At 39.6% G+C, this 23,693-nt stretch overlaps 1 protein-coding gene across 2 annotated transcripts; it reads right to left on the bottom strand.

Annotated features, from left to right (window-relative positions):
• Nucleotides 1-3,969: 3,969 nt before the first annotated feature.
• LOC131780472 (uncharacterized) lies at nucleotides 3,970-20,294 on the bottom strand. 2 transcript variants are annotated; one of them, XM_059097077.2, is made up of 10 exons: nucleotides 20,170-20,294; nucleotides 19,331-19,431; nucleotides 16,713-17,116; nucleotides 14,543-14,692; nucleotides 13,835-14,008; nucleotides 13,442-13,569; nucleotides 12,921-13,012; nucleotides 12,144-12,253; nucleotides 11,659-11,731; nucleotides 3,970-10,653 (listed from the first exon to the last, which is right to left on the bottom strand). In XM_059097077.2, exons 2-10 carry the CDS (start codon nucleotides 19,407-19,409, stop codon nucleotides 5,375-5,377), a joined length of 6,489 nt encoding a protein of 2,162 aa, XP_058953060.2. In that variant the 5' UTR covers nucleotides 19,410-19,431; nucleotides 20,170-20,294; the 3' UTR covers nucleotides 3,970-5,374. The 2 variants fall into 2 exon arrangements, with proteins under 2 accessions (XP_058953060.2, XP_066023587.1); XM_066167490.1 differs by lacking the exon at nucleotides 20,170-20,294 and adding an exon at nucleotides 19,531-19,629.
• Nucleotides 20,295-23,693: the final 3,399 nt, after the last annotated feature.

Here is a 23,693-nt window from a genome sequence, read left to right as displayed (position 1 = left end):
GGAAAATGACATCTATTGAGCTAAGCTTTACCTCTTATCATCATCGATCATGTGCTAAATTTAACCAAGCTTTATGCTCTTGTTATGCTAATATATTCACAAATTAGTCAGTGTTGATTCAGAAGGTCATACTTCACCGGCGAAGATGAAGTTTTACGCGGCAGCACAGCAATTTCTTCCGTAAATTTTGCATTAGTGGAAAAATTAAAAAATGAAAGATATAAATTTTCAACTTAGTGGCTTTTAAAATCCGAAAGGGAACCCTTGGTGCGAAAGTCAGGGATGAAGTTTGCGTGACAGGTCCGGTCTTTGGACCGTCGGCTCCTCGAGACAGACAGGAAGCTGTGTTTAGTCGAGAATTCAATATGTTCACCCGAAGTAAACCACGCTTAAACTGAAACAGCAAGAGATCGTCGCTGATAATATTTCGTCTTCTTTTGTTTTCAGCTTTCGATCCATTTGATTGAAGGGCAGGGTTATTCTATGAAAAATCAAGTATTCCACGTGGAGTGAATGACTTCCGCTTCCAGGAAAACTTATCATAATGCAAATTAGTATTTTGTATGACAAAATCGTCTATTTTTTATCATTTTCACCGAAAAGGTCGCTGCCGTTAACCAACAGTTAACATTTCTTTTTTCATACTATTCGACGAAGGTTGTATTATCTGGTCTCGATTTTGAATGATCTATCTGTGCCATCTTTACACCAAGCTCGGTCGCTTTTTCGCGGTGTTAGATTATCCGATTTAATCTTTTGAATGAAAGGCGTATCAATTCCTAGCCGCACCCCTCAACACACCTAAGCACTAATAGTTTAAAAATAGCTTGTAAATTCAACTTCCGCGTTCAAAGAGGGCCACACCACGGGTACTCGTGACTGGGCAAGGTTACCAAGGTACACTTGACAAAGATTTCGCAGAACAAAAATTGCTTTAGAATTACTTTGAAATAAATTTTTTTTTCAATACCTGATTTTGACAGCATTTTTGACTGCTTCAAATACTCTGTAGAGCCAAATCTAATGGAGCATTGGTTAATTCAAGCTACTGGAGGTGTCATCAAATCGGATTCGAGGGACACTAACTCAAATGGAGCCAGAAGGATCAGAGCTTGGCCGAAGGGAATTGAAAACATCAATTGGTGATTAATTTTGTTTGCAAATTACTAAAACGAGACTTCGTCCGCTCACAATATAGCTCTAGAGCGACAAGTTCAAAAGACCATCGGTAAAAGAACTTCTTGTCGCGGTAGGGTAACAACGATATAAGTTTCAGTGGAAACGCGGAATCTGATTTGAAGAAGTTGTGAGAACGCTCCATCAAACATGTTAAGTTGTGGACGTGGAACAGGAGAGTAAACTTATTAAGCGTGAAAAAATGGCCGAGCAAGACCTGTTTTAAATACATCAACCCTCCGGTGAAGGACACCACCATAAGCGAACAGTTTCCAAATTTTAATTCCCCGCCGTCCCTCCCAGCCTAACTCTGCATTTACACATTCTCGAAAGCGGACGCGAACACTTATGAAAGTGAAAATTGGATTTTTCTTTTCTTTCCGCTCTCTTGTGAGCGGACACCCATGAATAATAATAGACTTTTGGCAATGAAATTTCCCTTTAATTTGCAAATCAACAAAAATATGACCTTTCACAGAGCAGCAGACACGGACACTTTTCCCAATTCACAAGGGTGTCCGCTTACAAGAGAGTTGATGGAGTTCCTACTTGAGTCGCTTCTTAGCCTTTAAACGGTCTACAAGCTCCAAGTACGCCTTGAAAGTTTTGGTTTCGTAACAATCAAGCAGACACCAACTTTAGCAATCAAGTGTCCTCTTAAGAGGGGGAGGAGGGGGGCTGGTGTACTGCTTTGAATCCTCCCTAAGGGTGTACTGTACGGTCCACAAAGTCGTGACAAAAAAGTGTGTGTTTGTTTCACATCTAAAGAAGTGCCGTAATCAAGAAATAGATGATAAAATTCATTAGAAAAATAGGTTAGAATTTTACATTTAGGTAATTTTCCTATCCCAGCATTTGGCGTTGAAAACTTAAAAGCATAAAGTTGCAACACCCTTGGAATCCACAACCAACTTATGACTAATTGATCAAAATTCTGCGCCTGTTTGTAAAACCAGGAAGGGTTTAAGCGAACCTCACCACATAAGGTTCAACATGGGAGGTAAGAGGGGGAGGGGAGGGAGCTTAACCCCTCCTCCCAATCCCAGATACCCAGCAGCAACCGCAGCGATCTCAATGACGCCATCTTCGTGATCGACCCCAAGCGTTCGTTAGGCCCTGATCTTTAATGCATATGATTGCTTCACTTCATATTTCAGTTGCAGTGGGTAGCTGAAAAAGGTAAGAAAGCCTTAAACTTACTATATATCTTGACTATTTGTCTCGACTCCGCTAATGTAATCACTTTGACAATGTAATAAATTTTTTTACAGTTTTGCAGAATGCTCAGTTTTAGAAATATACGGTTAAGCTGTAACAGAAGTCCTTCTTGATTTGAAAAATATCACTATACTTTTAAATTCGCAAATAGGAAGTCCCCAAAATAAAAGAGTCCTTAAAAAAAGACTTGCCAATAACGAGACTATTTAGATTCAAATTGAAGCAAGCAAGGTCATTACGGTGAAACACGCTCTAACAATTTTTTCTTGCCGTAAAGGATTGTGTGAGGTTACATGGGGAATAATTGACATCAGCTTTCGTGAGTGGTTTTAATCACCAAAGGATTTCTCTCACGACTCATTCAAATGAGATGGTAGAAAGCCAAAAGGTGCTCAGTTTAAGTAGACAATCATCACTTGTTACATTTCACCGGCACAAGCACCTTCATGTTCATTTTCCCACTTGGTTTGTCCCACCAAGCGCCACTGAATCAGGCTGGCTCCGTTTAAAGGTTAAAACGTTTGGTTTGTTGAACTGCGATGCTGCAGGGCAAGTCTGCCTACTGAGATCTCTGTAACCGGGGTAAAACCAAACGATTGCTTCTCATCGCTGCGATAACCGTGCTATCTCCATGAAAGCTCGAAACCAAGCCGAACTTTTTAAATGAAAGGATTTTGACTTCTATTAACTTCAGACTGAAAATTAAACTCAATTAAAGGCGGTGACTACTTGTTGTCTTGTCCTTTATCTCCAAGGCCGTACAGTTATGTCGAAACAATTGTCTTGGGTGTGAATGCCGGTATGTTATGCGTATTCGATTGTCTCATTACAATACCCAGACAGGAAGAAGATGACATTTGCAGCCATTCTCATTGGCATAACCTCAAATATGATCACCCACCAAGATTAAAGGATAACATGAAATCGTAGCAAATCCTAGCAGCTGCTTACAGTCTGAATATGAAAGTTTTCAGATAGAAGTTGCGATTAGAGTACATTTGCTTCATAAAGGAATTTCAGCTTGGTTCCTGAAATAAATTAAGCGTGATCTCTCAGGTTTATTCTCAAAGCTGACCAGAATTACCGATGCGGGGATGTTTCAATACCTAATTATATCCCTGGAAAAATTACGCGCGGTGCAGACAAGGAATCATAAAATTTTAAAGACTACTAATTGCACCCGCCCTACAAGCTCGTGTAATTTGGTTGTCTTTGACTGAAAATTTACTCGTGCTTATGAACAAGAAATTGGTGTCGAAATCGTGTTGTTACCTATACTAACATTCCTATATTTAATGGGGAGTTGGTGCAGTACTGTAAAGGTACTGTAGAGTGCATAAGAGTGTATCCATATGGAGAATGCACTATACATACTAGTCATTATCAATCGTCTGTCCTTGGCGGAGTCCGGTCTGTAGAGCTCACTTAACTAGTGCAAATATGGTAAGCGTTATCCCTTTATTATTGCCAGTACAATAGTTTTTAACGCTTAGGTTCATTACTAGTCGGCGAACGGACTGTCTTTGTAAAAGTAGGTTAAATCTAGTAAAAGAGCTACAAGCCATTTTCAGCTGAGGAGCAGCCATAAAACAATCGTAAGAGGGATGATAATGAGAAGAAGTCCACTTTAAATGTTTTCTCGTACATTTAAGAGTGTTCATCAGCAATGCTTGGTGAAACTAGGGTCAGGATCGGTGCTTTAGAAAATAGTCGAAAATATGGCGTAACATACCATTCAAATCTCAGTCCGGGTCTTTTCCCACGAAAACAACTTCCTCGATACTATCAATCTGATTAACCTAGTCTTTTTAGAAGCAAGCATAACCACTTACTAAGGAAATTCAATGATTCAATTATATCAATATTAATCTTCCCTGTGGATTTCCTTTAAAATGTATTCACAGGGGAATAAAGCAAATGTAAAAACATCCTTTGTGTATGACACCCACTCCACTCGTGTTATGATTCCTTTGGAAAGTTTGAATTGTGCAATTTGTCTCATGGCATATATTGAGTGTGCGGGAGTCTTCGAAAAGAACTGTTACTCCCCCAAATGAATCCTTGTATAACTGATTTACTTTTTAAAATCCCGTCCACTATTTGCACAGATTATCTTCTGAGCACTACATAATTAGATAACCTTGCTGTATTATTCTCATACAGCGATTAGGCCGGACGTATAATCCTCTCGTCTATCCAAGAAGCTTCAGAACTCAATCGCTAAAAACAGCTCAGCAGCATATACAACATACCTAGGCAAAGCATTAACTCTATTTTTTTTAATCAAGTATAAATCATGTATACTTTTTAAAAAAATTGCACCTCCTTGTTTATAATCGTAAAAGCGATATTTTTTTACTAAGCCTTCACAAGTGGTGGTTTTTCATTCGGTGAAACCGCTTAGGGAATGGTGACCAAGAAACTAAGAGAGAACCTGCTGCAATTCAAGGGCTAGGACTCTCGGTTCGCGGCTCCCTCGCCTTCATACCCTTCAACCGACGCCCACAAAACCGCCACCCGCGAAATGTTTCCTTTAAGAACGCAACAAGTGTTAAACGTTGAAAGTGTGTAAAGGTAACCAAACGTTCATTATGATGAGCTTGCACTCCATGTCAATTATTTGCAAAAAAATGAAATACGTACATTGAATAGTTCCAACAGCTGTAGGTGAAATACACATCGATTTCTTTGGTACTCAATGGTAAAGGAATACTGAGAAGTGTAATCCAAAAGAAAGCGACTACGAAAATTACCAACAAAAAATTGAAACAATACTGCCCCTGCCTTCATTAGGACATTCGAACCAGTTACTTTGTCAATCGTGCCATTAAATTTGTGTGACCTAACCGCTCTACTGGAAATTGACTTTGTGCAAATAGTGTATCAAATTTTTTTTTAAATCTCTATTTTAACCTAGTATAAAACTATGACCCTATTTCTTTTTTTTTTTGACACGTTTGCAACTGGCGCTACAACCTACTCATCTCGGACGAATAGGGGTGTTAGGTACTCGATAGGTATTTCCTGGGGACGACCAGGGGCCGGGCAATGTAAGAACAGGGCGTGCCTGCCACATACCACGAACAAACACAGGTCTACCATAGTTTGGAAATCTGGGGTAAGCTAATTGAAACCTGGTCCGATTTGTAATGCCTCTCTGTGAGTACCGGTTCGAAGCGTTTGGAATAAACTGAGGCAGACCTTTGGTCTCATTGTGTTGCAAAAAGGAATGTCCAGGTCGTATTGGTGCAACCCAACGGGGATAAGCGTACGCTTGATTATTAGGACTCAAAACGGTGTCATTTGTATCCAGCCCTTGATTATGGTCACGATGACTACTTTCAGTGTAGTGTCCGATAAGACGTTTGTCATCAGAGAAGATCGGCACAAAAACATTATTGGGAGCTTTTGGTTCAAAATTCCGGCGCCTTCCAGTGTTACTCAGTAGCGGTGTCGAACTCGACTTCAATTGTTCATTTTTCCTCTCCCCACTTATCGTCCTGTTACAGGCGTGCGTATCTTTCTCAACATCGTCGATGTCCCCCAAAGGCTTAATCCCACCAAGGGGTTCTCTGTCACGGCTTTTTTCAGAACGACGATCCTTGTTTATATCAAATTGAACATTTTTTTCAAGCTTTTTCGAGAAGTCCTGCTGACTTATGGTAGCGTTCATTGATTTTTTAGGGTTGGTGATCTTATCCTGTTTTAGATGCCTTGCCGTAAAAGCATTCCGGTCAGCCCACTTGAAACCGATTTCTTTTGTTCCAGCGGGGTCTGAGGCGCTTTTTTCTCCACTGCGTACGGTCTGGCTGCTGCTTCGCCCTTCTGTTGGACTATCAAACCCACTTGTTTTCACTGCATCCAAAGTAGCTGTAAAGTGTTTGTCATCTCTCAAAGGTGAATTCTTGAGGTCACTTGCAATTGGGTTTTTCGGATACGCTTCTGATTGTATACCGCTGGGGGCCACTGGTTCTTGCCCTAAGACTTCTTTAGCCTTGGGTGACTCATTCATGCTTGGTCGCAGTTTATCCTCTACGTTTTCAGGATGCCTATCCGCTTTCACGTCTGGGTGACCTGACGAACAGGTTAAACTTGATCTCTGTTCCCTCCTCTCCTTAATCAAATCTTTTCCTTGGCTTTTCTTGATCGGAGTTGGAGCAAAGGTTACAAATTTCTTCTTCTCCTCTTGTGCCGTGTTTTTTGCTTCCATCCGGGCCTTACGTTTTAATGTTACGCATGCTTTGCCTGAACGTATCAAATCCACTTTTTCTTCTGCATTTGTTGCGTGTGTCCTACTGTTGTGCGCATGCTTGAGTGGCAGTCGCTCCATGGAGTCTTGAGTTTGTTTTTCTTTCCTGTGCCTTTCCCTCGTGCAATACAGGTTACTCATGCAATTAACTGTTCTTAGAGAAGCTACGTCATTTTTTTGACGTGTGTCGTATCCCTGAGGTCGTGCTGAACATTTTAATTTATCTAGGCAGTTTTCTGTTTTAACTCGATCTCCACACGTTGGGGTTTGTTCCTCATTTTCCTGCCCTCGATTTGAACATGGAAGTTCACTTGGGAGTCGAAATATTTTCACTCTTTCTATTGCAGCTTCAGTTCCTTCCTCTTTCCCTTTCAATTGAGCTAAACATACCAATTTTCGTTGGCGAATTTTAGTTTCAATTTCTCTTCCTCCCTGTGCCTCCTGCCTTCGCTTCCTTGATGGCTGTGCTTCTGTTGCAGTCGTAACCTTTGCCTCGTTCCAACAATCCCCAGCAGTCTGCAATGAACTGTTGTCTACGGCTTTCATCAAACAGGTTGACTTCGTATGATGGTCCTTAAAAGGACAGTTTTCTCTTGCTGATGACTCGTTATCAGGCTGTCTTCGTGATACCTGATTTTCATGCACCCCTGATTTCTTTGATTGGATTGCGACCCCTTCTTTTGACGATTTTAAAATCTGAGACGCTGCTGTCTCTGACCATTTGTTTGATCGCCAAAGCATTGTATATTCCTCTGTCTCTGTAAAGCGTGGTTGTCTAGGACTCGAGTCTACAAACAGTTCAGAACCTTCGGGAACGAATCCATAACTTTCTGGTAATTTACTTGTTTGTAGTTTCTCATTTGACTTTTGAGGAACGGAGGCCACGGAGACCACCTGCTCAAAAGCCTCTACGTTTCCAGAAACAGACAATGTTAAATTTCGTTTTGAACTGGCCGTTTTGTTTGGACATCTAGCGCCTAGTGACCCGACTAATCCCGAATTATCATGGGAGTAATTCACGACCACCGGCTCAGCAAACACCCCTTGTAATCTTTTTTCCAAAAGTAGAGTTTCCTCTTTCGTAGTTATAATTTCGTCGGCGAATTCTTCAGCCACATCGCCCTCAGAAGCGACTTTTCCTGGAAATCTCAATGTGAATGTATTTACCGAACTCGGTGGTGAACAAATGACTGTGACTGGTTCTGGAAATTCATTTTCAATCACTGACCAGATATCAGTGTGGCCATGCGGTTTGTCGAGTTCAGAATGTACATCACGAACTTCCACTGATCTATTTTCTTCAAAATGCAAGGAATAACTGTCCTTTTTTAACTTACTTGACCGACCTTTAGAAGCCCTTTGTAATCCCCAATCGTGAACTAAAGATGTTTCAATAACACCACCTTGGTGTGCTCCCGTGTCTTCGTGAAAATCTTCAACCTTTTCTTCAGCCACGCAGCTAACAGCTAATGGCTTGCAGTCACTCTTTTCATCCATTTTGGAGGGCTGAACATCACACTCTCCTCTACTACAGGAGGTACCTTTCAACATTACCACTCCTACGTCATTAATTGGCGCTTCATGACCTTTTCCGGTCGAGGTTAAAACTGAAGACTTAGATGGAGACACCGAGGAATATTCACCTCCTCTCTCTATTACAACACTCAAATCGTAAAATTCAGGATAGTTTGGCGTGTCTGTAAATGAATTTTGCTGTTGTTTGACTTGGATCGCGGAAAGTTTACAAGATTTCACCCGCGTGTCGGGGTTCAGTGCAAGATTTTTGCTAATGTTTTCAGAATGTTGTTGTGGCAAATGAAGGTATGGCCGTTTCCTACTTGACAATTTCTTTACAGGATTTTCTTTCGGAATTTTTGCTACTACTTCCTCCAAACGTTCTTCTCTGATTATTCCAGATCTCCCCGGATTACCACTTTCAAAACAATTTTCTCCCTCTAAACAAATATCTTTTCCTCTTGCCGCTAATTGATTAGTATCAAAACCATAGAAATTATCCACAACTTTAGTTAATACTTCAGTTGAAACTTGCCTGGTGCCATTTTCGGAGGCTACCCTGGTACATAGCTGTCCTAAGTCAGCGGTAAACACACAACTGCGCTCCTCAGTTGTATTAGTATTCTCATTTCCAGTAACGTTTTTGCAAGGGCTCCTAGGACCAATGATAATAGACGACGGTCTCTCTGAAGTCGGTGTAACAATCAGTTTTGAAATGCAGTCTGCTCCTGCAGTCGGATTCAGAGAGCTTGAAAACGCTTTCGGCACGAATTTTTTAACAGTATCATGTAATTTGAGGCTTTCAATAGAGGGTGAGTTATCATTAGCAGCATTCTTAACGTACTCTGGTTGTCTTGGCGATGCATGGTAAGATGATAACTGAGGAGACTCAAGCACTTCTGCATCGATAGTATGAAGGACATTGTGCACCTTAAAGATATCTGTACTCTTTGTCTCCTTAAATGACTTCTCCATAGGCTCCTCATTAGAAGGGCAAATAAGATTTACCTCCATTGGCTGGTTAACTTGATTATCATCGTGCGGGTGCGGGATTTCTACACGGGTTTCTCTTTTCTTCAAGTCATTCTCGCCTTCCAAGTTGACGAGCTCGGGGGAAGCTTCAATAATACCGAAACCTGCGGTTTCAATGTGCATTGTTTTCTGGGGTTTTAAGAATCCTTCTCGTGATTCTGCTTCCCTCGACCTGTGCAAGTTAGCTTTGTCATTCAAGAATGATGAATTCAAGTTCCAATTCTCCAAACAAAAGTTCGATTTGGTATGACATTCACCTTCGTATGTAATGAAGGGCCTTCCCACTGAATTCATTGAAGTGGAATCAGCATTTTCTCTTCCCGTCTGAACTACGAAGGCTGCTCCAAATGATTCAACGCTTGGCTTTGGCAGATTCACACTTAAATCCTCTTTCGGAATCTCCGAAATGGCTTCTATGATATCCTCGGCTTGAAGTGTTTTCACAGGTGTATCAGAGAGAAATGGAATCCTTTCCCGATCGGAAAACAACACCAGCGGTGATTCAGGCCAAAAAGGATAGAAATTCGCACTTGTTGGTGTGTGGGGCCGTTTATATTCTGAGTCGACTTGTAAATCACTTGTAAAAACGTCCTCGTATTTCAAAGTCTCAGTTTTAGATTGTTCCTGGCTTTGTCTGGCAAAAGAGTCATTTTGGAGTCGGTACTCGACGTTCCATAACTTTTTTGAGGATTGCCTCTCTGTCGAACCGTTTGACTGGTGTACTGATTCTAAATTGTTGTTTTGAGTATTCGTCGAAATGTTACAAGACCTTTTCAAAGTCCTCAAAAGAGAAAGGTCTGGTGCAGGTAATTCAGGCTTGGAACTTTTCGCAGTATCAAAGGATACACATGAGACCGCTGGCAACTCCGAACTACTCTCAAGATGTTCTACGTCTAGATTATTACAAGTTCGCCCTTTCAGAGATTTCGCTGAACATGTAGTAAAATTCGAACATGATGGTAAACCTTCCACGACGTTTGCTTCATTTCCCTTTGAATCTACTTCTGGCATACACGAATGATTATTAAAACTCTCTTCTTTACTCGTTGACATGATATTATTGTTAGAAAAGTCTGATAACATTGTGATGTCTCCCTGAAAAGCGACGTTACCAGAGATACTGGCACTCCTCAAAGTTCTTTTAGTTCTTTGCAGGCTCTTTCTTCCATGCTTAGCTGGACTGTATGAAAACGACAAGGACCGTTTAGGGATGTGACGAGGATGCAAGTGTCTAGAACTATCGCCAGGCGAGGATACTACAATTTTTGATCTGTGTCGCACTTTAAAATCTAAAGATGCCGGTCTTAAAATGGATACAGCAGGCCCAACAGGAGTACCGGGTGAAGACGAAGCGCAGCGGCTGACTGTTGGGGAAGTGAGCTGAGAGACTGAAGGTGGAGACTTCGTTTGACGACGGCACACGATGCAAAACATTCTAAGTGGCTCTGCTACTTCGCAAAATCCTGCAATGAAGAGCGTGTTTACTGTTGACAATGCATACAACAATTCGCTCATAATTAATCGATACATGTAGAAGTGTAATTTGGTATTATCAACTGACTTGATAACGTAAATTGGCCACCGTTAAGAGTTTCAAAGCCGACGTTTCGAGCGTTTTCCCGTTCGTCAGAGTGAATAGAGGAGTTGCGGGTTGTGTGTGTTTTTATGCAGAAGATAGAGCTACGCTATTGGCGGGAACATAATGACGAGAAAACAAGAATAAATTAATTGAATGAAAAGCCCTCATTGATTCCGTGGGGAACAAGAGTGCCAATTTGAAAGATAAATGTTTGTTCTAGAGTTTTACGGCTTTCCGAATTACCTAGATGTTGGGTAAAGCCGCAAAATATCATATGCTTCTTAGAAAGATTAGGCAGATAAAATTGTCTAGTTTCTAGTTTGGATGAGTCGTTGACATTTCTTTCTACGTTGCGAAGGTGCTCTCGGAATTGGTCGCCCAGTCGTCTTCACGTTTCACCAATGTATAACTTTTTGCAATAAGTGCAAGGTATATATCCAATAAATGACATTAGCGGTGTTGCACGTGAAGTGATCAGTAATCTTAATAAATCTCTTGGGTCCCCACATTTTCTCTACGTTATAAATGAAAGGACAGGTTTTGCAACGTGAGCGAGCGCATTTGAAAATTCCAGGTTGGTCATCAGTTTGCAACGAACTCCTGACCAAAGAGATGCCCATGTTTTTGTCGCGTTTGAATGAAATAAGTGGATGTTGCAAAAAGATAGTACCCGTCTCTGAATCGTTTTGAAGTAATTTTAAATCTTTAAGAATGATAGACTTAACGCGTGGTTGTAAGGGTGAAACGTGCGAGTATATAGAAGTATTTCATGATTTGTGGGTAAGCACCACCACGCAAATCTTTTGCCAGGCATCAAAGAGAGGTGCTCTCGAGAGGCAAAGTGGAGGAAAGATCACAAGCTAACATCTAACTGCAAGGAAACTCTTACCAAGACGTACAGCTAGTTTTCCCGATGGAACGAGGAACATTGTAGTGAAAGGATCAATGCACAAAACGCCAGCCTGTTGGGGAAAAAGTGATGTTATCGCCGTAGAATAGGATCTGTTTGCCAGACGCCAAAAATAACATAAGTTGAACTGCATTTAACCGCTTATGGAAAGAAAATTGAACATGTGAAAATCCACCTCTTGGTTAATAGGACAATAAATCAAAATGTAGTTCGAAGACATGGATTTTTATCGGTGAATAATGATCGTCCCATGAAAACTAAAAACTCGTTCGGTGGGGGTGCAAATCCTAACTAAAACTAGCGAAACGTAAACTACTGAATAGATATCACCGCTGACTTTTAGCTTTTCACTTTTAGGTTGAGACGACGTAAACGTTAGTAACCGTGACGCCTTATCTGAAGACAGATATCTTACTTCTGACAAGGGAACAAATATTTTACTTCTATCTAACAAGGAAACTCACCGCCTTGGCTTTAATGGCCAGGTGTCTTGTGAAGCTGGTGAATGTTTCATCTTGTTGTCTAGATGCCACCTTCATCGTGCAAAGACTGAGCACATAGTTCCTGTAATCAACTATGAAGATTTTGTGCAAATCAACATGGGAAATGTGGTTAATGTTGACCACACTTCTCATTTTGATCAGTACAAAATCTTAAACATTATAATAGGATAATTATGCGGTAGGTAGTGCAGTTTAACATAATAACCGTGAATCCAGGCATATAACTGATCATGAGAATCACATCTAGAGAAGGAGAATTCATCTAGACTTGAAGATATTCTATCAAAGGTAAAGGGTTGCAAGTGTCTTTCCCTAAAACAAAAATTGGTTAGGCCAGGATATTTTGATTTGGAGCCCAACAAACTCCATTCTGCGTTTTTTCTCAACCAAATGCACTTTGCAGCGCTGTGCGTGACCAAGGTCATATAACCTTTAACATGATGCTTGACTTCCTCGTGTGATGTATTGTAAGTGCTTGTTTGCTCTTTTAACGAAGGGCGGCGTTCCTTAAGTTCTTGTTGTTTCTTAATTTTATATACACCCTACACTTATTTCTCTAGTCAAATACATCTTTTATACTTTACAAGTGTCACTGATTTCTTATGCGGCCAGGGCCATAGAACTCTGATACAACAAATACCAACAGGATAAATTGAAATACCGTGATATAGCTTTAATTAACCCCACGCCAGAGAGGCTGGGTAGTAAGAACAGGTTTTTAATAATTTAAAAACTTACGGGGCAATTTCCATGCGCTCCTCACGTCCCCTGGCAGCAACGCACCTAACTGTTTTAAAGGAATTTTTGAGGAGACATCCAGATACGATTTCCTGCGAAGGAAAAGGAAGCGCTTTAATAAATGCAGTGTAAGCGACTTTAAACAAACCTTGAAGCACGAACACCACGAAATAACCGTGGAAAAATGTATAGAGGGCTCTCATAATCATGATAGGTGTTTAAGTTGCGAAAAAGGTCGATCATGTCGAAAAAAGAAACAAAACAAAACAAAACAAAAAACAAAACAAAACAAAAGAGAGACAGCAATATACTAAAATTATAAACAAAACGCAATAAAACAACGACGCAAAACCCCCTAAGCAAACAAAAAAAACAAAAAAATCGAGCTGAACCGCTGGACGTCATTTATCAATCATGACAAATGAAGTGACTAAATAACAACAAGACAGAAAAAAGGGAAGCGGATACAGAGGAAAACTTGCGAGAATTAATCATTTCTCGAGGCTGCCGGGTAAACTCACCAAAAGTTGAATCCCAATTTATGTCCTGCTAGCAGTGATACGCATCCAAGTCTCTTGTCTTTACATGTAACAAGGCCTCTCCACGCTAGAATGCCGTCTTCCTCTTTAAAAAACGGAGTGTAGATATCCTATGGTGAAAAAATACTGTTAATAATCTACGGAAATACCAACTAAATTTACTACTACACTTAGGGTAAAAAAGAAGACAGAACATTAATGTTATACTTTGACGATCAAGTATGTATACCTTGGAAAACACATCAACAGAATAAGAAGATAATAAAACAAATAAACAAAAGCACTTAAAACAAAATGAACAAAAATATATGAACCAAAAAGACCAGCCTCAAACCTTCATTATAGAATAACAAAACGGGAATTCAGCGTCCTTACCTCAATTGGTATTATAGAATTCTTAACAGCACTCGCTAAATTCTCTAAAGAGACAGGTGGTTTTAATGGACTGCTTATGTCTTCGCTTCTCTGAAGAGCGATAACGGCAAACGGGAGGCAGTGTCGCGGGCGCCTTGATGGTAGTCCTTCGTCATCGTATTCATAGAGGTAATACTACAAATAGAAATGTGAAATCGACGTAGGAGCGTATTTCGATTGAGCTTTGTGAAACCAATACCAAAGTTAGCTCGAGGAATAATGATGAGAAAGAAAGAAATGATACAAGGAGCACATAATGACCCGAATCAAAGACAAGCGAACTGGCTGAAAACCGCGAGAAGATAGCAAGAGTTTTCGCGTTCAGTTACGGAATGAAGTAAAGCAAAACCCAAACAGCACCTTTAATACTATTTTTAATGAGGATAATTCAATCTCTATTTCAGCGGAATTGAAAAGCAAGAGGTAATGCGCTGCTTTTGTTTGCATACGAAGTCAAACAGAGATCTTCATCAAGAAAGCATGGGGAAGAGTAACGGGGTGACACAGACGCGAGTTTCCCTCTAAACAGTGTCTGTCAAGCAGTTCCCAGTTCTACATACTTGAACATGCATTCGACTCATTTTTGTAATCTGTATTAAAATTTCTCTCCACTAAAATTGTTCATCTGACTATAATTTTTGTGTCGGTAGTGTGCAAAGGCTAAAATACCTGAGTGCTTCGCATGAGTGTGGTCAAGTCTGTAACGGAGGGACAAGTCGTGTTTCTTGACACGTGGCAGTCATAGTTCGGACTTGGTTCCACTGTATCACCTACAAGCGATAACTTTGGTGATACGAACTTCGCGCGGCCCTTTACAATCTGTAGTGGAAGAAAATGAAGAGTTTAATTTAGTACTTTAACCACCATCGCCGTTACAATGACAATTTTCCTGAACGTAAAGGTCACCATGCACTTGTGTTAAAACGACCAAGACAAATTCAGCAAGAGCAAGGGTGTAACATAGATAGTGTTTCGGAGATCCGTTTCTATAAAAGTAATTTCTTGGAAGCTATGATCTGATCGTAACCTATGTCGTTGCCAAAAAAAATCTCTTCATCTTAAACAAATTCGTAATCATCAGTGTTATTTTCATCGCAACAGTTGTCATCGTCGTCATCAATATCGTTACAGTCACTGCCTCGCTCCATCTAACAGCGGTGGTAATATTAAAAGAATGTTGCCGAAATGCTGGCGTGAAGATGTTCTTAGAAAGTCTAAATATGTTTATAATAAAGTTCGGGTATCACTCGCGCTGTCATTGGTTGGAATAGCGTGCTCTATGAGAAAATATAGCATATAGCTGAGCTAAAGCTGTCACGCCATCTGCCAAATTGTACTGTTCGACCTTTTCCGGGACTTCTTTCTAGCTTTTTTCCAATAATTGAAAGTGAACTTTCGGAACAAGGGAGTCGGCAAGTAGCAACAGAAGAACCAACAAAGGTTAACATACCAGGCGCCGTAATTTACGTTATTAAAACGTGAGCAGAGGCGAAAATCCTCAAAGGGAAAACAAAATAAACACGCCGAGTTTTAGAGTTATTCACACTCAGTTAGACTGCAAGCTTACATTCGGTAATAAAAATCAGACACAGCTAACACTCGTATAGTATATAAAGTTTTGTGTTCAAAAACGAAACAGAACAAAACAGAAATGATGACAAATATAACCAAACTAGCATAACTGTTAAAATTCATACTAATCATGACGGTGTCTGAGCGAATATGATCATGCTAAGGTCCATCGCGGCTCGCTCATCCTGGCGAGCTCCGGTCATCGCAGTGAAGCAAGCCTCAGAAACTTCAGTGTCCGCGTGAAAAAATAAGAGCTTGTTCTGATATCCTTTCCGATGCATTGAGTGGAAAGCCACATCAGTCACTGCAGCCGAGTTTTGCGGCGCTGTCATCCCGAGCGATCTTCATGTACCGACGAATTCGGCTGTCGTTCATTCATAAAACACTCGCCTTGAACAGTTTGTTTTCTACCTTGTCATGTGGAAAAACTCGCGTGTTTTTATGAGCCTTAATTCGGCTGAAGTTCACAGAACATTTCACTTTAAGACTCTGTATTAGAGACTTAAAAACGTCAATCAAAAGTATTAGATTCGACCTGCTGCACTATTTTGGTTTTTAAACTATCGCAGAATGCGAACTTTGATGGTTTGACATTTTTGAAAGCTTTAGTCTTGTACAACCAATCAGATTATTTGAACCATTCTAACAGGGATTCTGATTAGCTTATTGTAACGTGCTTTATGAGAGTATGGAGCATGCTGACGACTTTGTTGTTCGCTTTGGAAATAAAGTTTGTTTTGAAAATTTAAAGTGATGCTTGGGGAATTCAACGGATTCTTTATTGTAAAATAAATCGAGAAGCCTTGACTGTGCTCTGTTCTGTTATAAAGCACGCAGGAAGCGGCTAGAGCACTCTTTCGTGCTCTAGCCGCTTCCTTCGTGCTTTATAACAGAACAGAGCACAGTCAAGGCTTCTCTAATTGTTAACGAGATGAAAATAGGATAATTATGAGTTGACCATGGAGTCAAACATATATTCAGTTTGCACGCTTAGAGGCTAAGTGAACAGAATATATCAGATTCTGCATTTTCTTTCACCCTCAAAAATTCCTCAAGAGTTCTTTAGAGAAGGCAGAACGTGCAGAGAATTTCTCCTTCGTCTTCTCTTTTGACTGAAAATCATTGGCAAGGGACAAAAAGGCCTGATACACTTATCTTGCCTAAAGAAAGGAAACAATATCTCCTATTTCTGGTTTCACTCTTCTGCACTTCAGATTTTTGCTGGATTTTCGCGTTCCACTCCTTAGATGATTATGTATACACCTACCTTAAATACCACTAGGTACGCAGTTCCAGACGTGGGCCAGCTGAACGCTCTGAGACACAAATCCGGATACCTCCACACGGTCACACCCATGTGTCCATCGCCAAGGGAGTGATCCACACCATCGCAAACCAAACCTACCCGACAAATCTCCTTCACACGACTATCTTCTTTCTCAACACAAAACGCTAATTGTTGTGTGAGCTCTTTGGGTGATCTTCCCTCATCCCGCATTGACGCTCTTTTCTCGTGATACTCTCGCTCTAAGCCTTGATTTTCCACCTTTTTTATGTAAGAGATGCTAACAGCTCGATCGATGAGGTCGTTGGTGTCCCATGTTAGCCGCTTGACGCTTTGCTCAATTTCTTTTGCTTCTCGTGAGTTCACTGGTAAAACGTACTGACAATCTGTAACAGAATTAAGTTCAATTTGAATTTGATTTAAACTGATTGTCGAAAGCAATACGGAATTGAAATGGTTTTGCTTCACTTCTCTCTTTTATTTTCCCAAATAACTCCGCCAAACTTCTCCATGAATCAAATAGAGAAATAAAGCCAATCACGACTTGATCGCCGTCTTATTAGAGCACTAGACAGATTGTTTGCTTATGGAGCTTTTTCCAATCTTAGTTCTGACCCTTCATTGGCTCGGTGAGAACATCAAGTTAATCACATATTTCTCGTCCAATTTTGAGTAGATAAGCACTCGAAATTTTTTCAAACATTTCAGAATTCACTCGCTTTACGGGTTTGTGTAAATTCGTTGGTATTTAATGAAAGAAAAAAATCTCGTGCATAATTGATCCATATATCCCTCGCATCAATCGGAAACTTGCTAATAGCTATCCCCGACAGGAAGGTTTTATCCCTTCCTGCCCTCCCTGAGAGGGAAAATCAAGAAATATTCCGTACCATGTTTGTGTGTACAAACGAAATTCTTCGGAATGCGCGCACGAGAGAAAGCGGTTGTAATCCACGAAAGTGGCCGCCTTGTATCTAAGCTAATGTATGTACAGAATGGCATATCTCTACAATTGCAAACGAAAATGCCTAACTGCTAGTTTCTTTAATGCTTACATGAAAAAATGCAGTCTATGTTAATTCATTAACTTCGACCATTTTCGTATTAGAACTTCTTCACCTGTGAGGCACAATTTTTAAATCCCTCTTAAATCCCATTTAATTCCAACCGTAAAGGGAAAGAAAACCAGAGATAAACTAATCTTCATTAGCCGAAATCAATTTTGGTTCAACTTTTTCTTCACTTAAATCGCAAACACGTGAGCTAAGTGAAGGTTTTTGTTGTCAAAACTAGTGCCGCTTAGCGATTACTCAAGACGTCGTCTTAAAAATCATTTCATGGTTATTTTTGCAAGGTTTTCCATGCAGCAGTTTACTTACAACTCTTTTACGCAAAGTCACTAAAACAAAGTCGAAAGCCCCTTATTTTTTCAATGTTTATTCGTTCATTCATTCACCTCCTTTTTATTAACAAAAACGAAACAAACTAATCAATAAAAATTTCATTGGCGTATTAATTCTGCAGAGGAACATGCTTCCTCGGGAAATGTAAACATCATTTTTCGCTAGTTCTCTCTGGAATAAATTTACATGAACATAGAATTGTTTTCTGATCTGAACTAGGAACAGGGTTGACATTTAAGAAGTTCGGTGTTTTGGAACTTCCCTGGTTAATCACACATTTAAATAACTGATCAGCGTGGGTGTTTAACTTTTTTTTTTTTTAAGATATTTGGCTAATGGACCGAGCTAGAAATTGAAAGTGTACACCAGATGAATTGGCAGAATTCAAATTGAATATTACCGAGTTCATATTCACATAAACCGAAATATTTTCAGCGACATCAATACGAGTTAGAAGGTTAATTAGAGCTTTGTCTTCAAGAATATCCAAAAGCTAAGCAAAAAAACTATCAATAAAAAAGGAACTTGATGAGGGAACAACTAAATAACAACAAACACCTCTAAATGTTTCCGTAAGAAAAGTGAAGGTGTAATAATGGAACTGTTTTGTAAACAAAACCAGCAATTTGAAGTCACATCGATGTTTAACTGTCGGTTTTAAACTTACCATATCAACTTCTTTCTCATTTAATTAAATAACATTTTCACTTTCAACCATATTCCATAAAAATGTTAGATTTTCCTGACGTTCAATTTCGACTATATATATGGTACTTATGGGGCACGTACATTTTCATATTTCTGACAGATACTGTTTTGCGATTAACAACAAGAACAACATGAACAACAAAAGGACGAAATATCACACAGCTATTTTTCAGATATCATTTCTAAGATATTGAAAATAGTAAAACAACAATGTACGAGACCAAAAATGTTTAACTCAGTTAAGTTAATGATCGGTAAATTTGCTCTAATTTCTTCATATTTTCGAGGACATCTTTGTTTATGATAAGATACTGAAGTGTACACTGATATGTTCATGGTAAGTATTTTGTGTCTGAAAAACCCCACGGGAATGCGATAGCAACCTCGAAAATTGAATTCTCAATTTAGGTAAAATAAACTTCAGAACGGGAAAAATACAGCATCGACTTTAACAGAAAACGCATCAAAATTGACATGGAACTTTTTTACCTTCTGAAGCCGGCCTTCTTTCTTTCCGAGGGATTGTGTATGCCTTGAAGGACCAACTTAGATCTCGAACATCTCCCATTTCCACGGCCAAATTTGAAAGGCTAGGAAAAAGAATAAAAACATTAATTAAAATGCACTTTAAATTCAAAGTTAAAATCTGGATCAACGAACGCGAGAAGCAATCAATTTGAAAAGCGCACCAAATTAGGAACTCAAACACAAACTCGCAAGTACTTGAACGAGTATTTGCAATTACTTCTCTGCGACTTTCCACGCAAAAGCTTAAACAATTGCAGTCACACACAAACACACACACACAAAAAAACACATCCTTTAATTTACATTTTCATAATGGCACCTGTTTCATGTCGGTTATAACTGAACAATGACGTGAGCCGCACGCAAACAGATAACAGTGAGCTACGAAACGACCAGACATTTCGACACTGATCGTAATTTCACTCGCTCATTTTATTCAATAAATAATTTTAAGTCCTATCAATAAAATAAAACTGTCAGTAGAAAACACCTAAATGCAAATTAAGTGTTACAAAGAAAAAAAAAACACAGTGAGCAGCGACTCCGAAAGCGAATCATTTACCAATTTTGTGGCGCTTGCAAAATTGCGAATTACGCTCTGCCAAACTGTATCAATTCAATATTTCTCCTTAGAAAATTTTTGCGCCTAAGTTTAGGCCTCACGTAAGATGCTCTGAACTAAAAGGATTTCAGATGTTTTGTTTGCTAGTTATGTCCTTTCACAATTGACTCGCACTGGAACAAATTATAAATGACTTCAACGGCTGCGGAATCTAACATAAAATATTCCGTACACGTACCAGGATAGCCAAACTCTACCACAGTTGCATTCTAGAATGTTTAAAAGCACTCCACCGAGACCGTCAAACTGTACTCCGATTCAATAAGAGCTAAAAAGAGAACAAACGCTTAAGTGACACCTTGCTTCACTTTCTAAAGCTGAAAATTCCGACAAGATGGTTGCCGTCTGGCTGTCAAACGTCACACAACGGATAATTTTCCCGCCAACAAGAGTCGCGGCTGTCAACCTATCAAATGGTGCCAAGTTATTTGTTTTGGCCCTCTGCTGGCAAGGCGTTTGGCCATCTTGATGCACTATTGTAGCATTCAACAATAATTTGACGCAAGAAAACAAAGAAAAACTTAAAAAAATGTCGTACTTTGAACTAAAGAACAAGACTTCGTTAAAAACAATTGTTGAATATTTTCATTTTACCATATAATTCTTACTTATTGTGAAATTTTCCATAGCACTTTCCCCTGATGATATCTACGGTTCTTAACCGAAACATTGGGATTTTCTGATATTTTAAAAATATTTTCAGAAATTTTCATTCATGCAGTTAATGTCCTTACATTTTGCATGCGCTCAGATCTCACAAAAGTACGGAGCCTAGACAGTGCCATCTCTTACTTCTCACCAAAATTTTTTCCACCACCTCTGTTTTTTTCCAGCACGACTTCAGACAAAAACGGAGAAAAGGCAAGTCTCCAAGCTTTAACCGCTCCACAGCATTACCAGAGAGCTGAACAACATTTAAAAAAAGAAAAAAAAAACGGTGAAAATAAATAAAAAAAGCTTCAAGAGAACATTCCTTCCGCAAGGAGACCGTATCCATCGATTTCACGACACTTGCAAAGTTTAAGGGCTTAACACCCTTTGATGGTTTTTTTCCTCCATGTGAATAAAGCATCTCACCTTCCAAAACGAATGCAGAAAATTTGATTAAAAAGATTTCCACCTCATGACTTGGTAAAACTTAATAATCCTGTAACCCCTAAGAGTGACTGCCATCTAATTTCTCTTAACGGTATCACCTCTGAAGATCATGATAATAAGGGAAATGATCACTAAATTATCCTTGTTGATACCACAGGAAATGTATAGAGAAACGTGAGGAGAATATGCATGCTGATATTAGCGTTATAAAGGGTTTATTAGAGTCCATTGTTCACAAAAAAATTACCGACTAAAACACCAGAAGGAAATTTCCATCAACTGTCCCTTCCAATGTCCCTGCAGATGGTCCGCAATACATGGAGCTGGGCTGGACGTGTTTTTGCTGGACCGTCTCACATCATTCGATGTAATGCGGTCCGGCATCAACCGGTCCAGCCTAAAATGTGTAGCTTTCAATAATATGATTTCCGAAGAGATCGCGTTAGCGGAACCATACGAGCCTCTCCGAAATAGCGGAAAAATAAACAGGAATTGTCCCGACAAAATCAAATGTCAAATTTTGTCAAGACAAATTTTTGTCTCGTCTTTTGCATCCGCATGAAAAATTTCAAAGCTGTCAAATTCTGTCAACTTCTAATCTGCTTGAACTCACAAGAGCGGCCAGCATAGTTTGCCTATGGATAAGAACTCCGATCGTCAAGATTCGTCTGAGGTCGTTCAGTGAAAGTACTTAAATCCAAGAGTTTCGCAAAAAAAAAGAAAAGACAATTATTCTCCGAGCTCTGATAATAAAACGAACCCAGTTCAATTCCACGTTTTTGGTAGCTTTTGTGACAAATGATCGGCAAGTTAAACACGGCTTTGTTTATTTGGTCGATTTTGTCAAGTCTTTACCTGGCTGGATAAATTCTGTCCTAAGTGCGTTAGGAGATTTGCCTCGTCCAAAATTTGTCAGGTCGTAACATGCCAGCAGCACTTGTTAAGCCTTAGTGATGAGCACAGCCTGTTCCAGGCATTCAGTCAGTAAAACGAAGCGAAATAGCAAAAGGTGCAATACTAGCGGCGGAGTGAAAAAGCGAGGGAGACGACTCAAACCAAGCCCCCCCGTTTTTCACTGCTCTGCTACCTTAGCGCTGTTTCACTCGCGCTTCGTTTTAATAGCTGAATGCCCAGAACAGGCCATGATGACCGAATTTTTGCAAGTCCGGAAAGGCTCCCAAAGACCATTTCAGAAATCAAGAAGACTTTTTTTTCAGAACGTAAGTAAACCAAGAAGTAAAAAGAGATCGGTTGATTTAAAATGGTTTAAATAAAGTAGTATTATGCGATCTTGTTATTGTGGAAATTTTGCCAGTTTTAGAAAAAGAATCAAAGTTTAAAAAAGCTCAGGGCCTGCTGGTGACAGGGTTTTCAGCCCCCCCCCCTCCCCCACCAGATGTTGCATCTGGTGAAAATTTTTTTCTATAAGAATCTGAATAAAAGAATTGCCCTCTCCGAAAAAGCCAAAAGAGAGATCAAAAATTGATTAACAGATCGAAAAGGTTGACATTTCAAAACGAGGGGGAGGGGAGAGAGTGCCGGCGGAGGGTCCGAAAACCCTACCATCAAACCCCAGCTCATTTAAAGTCAAAATGATTTTTAAAAAGTAACTTAGCAAGCCAAATAAATGGAAAGAATAAAAGCAAAGCAAAACTACTTATATCACTAGCAATGACCTAACCTCAGGAATATGTTTAAAACTTAACATAATTTAGCGTCGAAACTTCAACCCGTTTCTAATAGAAAAGAATGCACTTCACTCTTTAATTTACACTTTAATATCTGTATGCATATTCTTTATACTGCTTTCTACACATTTCCCTACAAGAGCTTACCAAGTAGTCAAGTTTTCTGTATTCGCATAACTTTCATCAGTTTTGAGTCAGTTGTTATGGTGCAAAGTGAAACCAGTCGAACCTGTGTTAAGTGGTCACCCACGGGGAATGGCGCTTAATGCGTGTTAACCGCTTAATGCAGGTTCCACATGTTAGGGGTATTTAAAATAATAATAATAATAATAAACAACGTCTCTTCATGCCATAAGTGACCACTTAATGCACAGAATCTCGCTCGAAAATATAACTCACTTTGATTTTGGGAGAGAGATGTGGATTAAAAATTACTTGAAAGATTATTCTTAGGTTTATATGAAAAGTTCCACTTTTTTGTGACCGCTCAATACAGATGGAGGACAATAAAGAGTGACCGCGACCGCTACTGCTTAATAGAGGTAAACACTAAATAGAAGTGAATATGACAATGATTAAGGAGAAACTAATTCTCTCTCTCTCTCTCTTTTTTTTTCCAGAAAATATGGTTTTATCAACTGAATTGATAATGTAAATCGGGCACTGTGAAGGATTCCTAAAGCTGACGTTTCGAGCGTTAGCTCTTCGTCTGAGATAGCTATAAGCCTTCATCCACTGTTCACAAAAAAGGTGTTTCTATATATCTGCTGACGAGATCTTGAAACGCGCTTTTGTTAAACATTGACTAGACTGTAGACTGTGTCCAGGTAACCGTAAGTGCATTTGGATAAGTGCAATTTCCGCAGTTTATTGAAAAGCAAAGAAAATTATCAGGTTAACTTACGGTAGACTAAAG

This window comes from Pocillopora verrucosa, chromosome 5 (assembly GCF_036669915.1).
Source record: "Pocillopora verrucosa isolate sample1 chromosome 5, ASM3666991v2, whole genome shotgun sequence".
NCBI lineage: Eukaryota > Metazoa > Cnidaria > Anthozoa > Scleractinia > Pocilloporidae > Pocillopora > Pocillopora verrucosa.
Note: the sequence above shows the minus strand (reverse complement) of the source record. Positions and strands in the feature narration are given on the sequence as shown.

Bases quoted from the DNA above. Each gene is read 5' to 3' on its own strand.
- LOC131780472 (XM_059097077.2), bottom strand. From the start codon at position 19,409: ATGGGAGATGTTCGAGATCTAAGTTGGTCCTTCAAGGCATACACAATC. The intron at 14,693-16,712 runs GTAGGTGTATAC...CTTCCACTACAG, and splicing joins CGTACCTAGTGGTATTTAAG to ATTGTAAAGGGCCGCGCGAA. The intron at 12,254-12,920 runs GTAAGTTTTTAA...AAATCTTCATAG, and splicing joins GAGCGCATGGAAATTGCCCC to TTGATTACAGGAACTATGTG.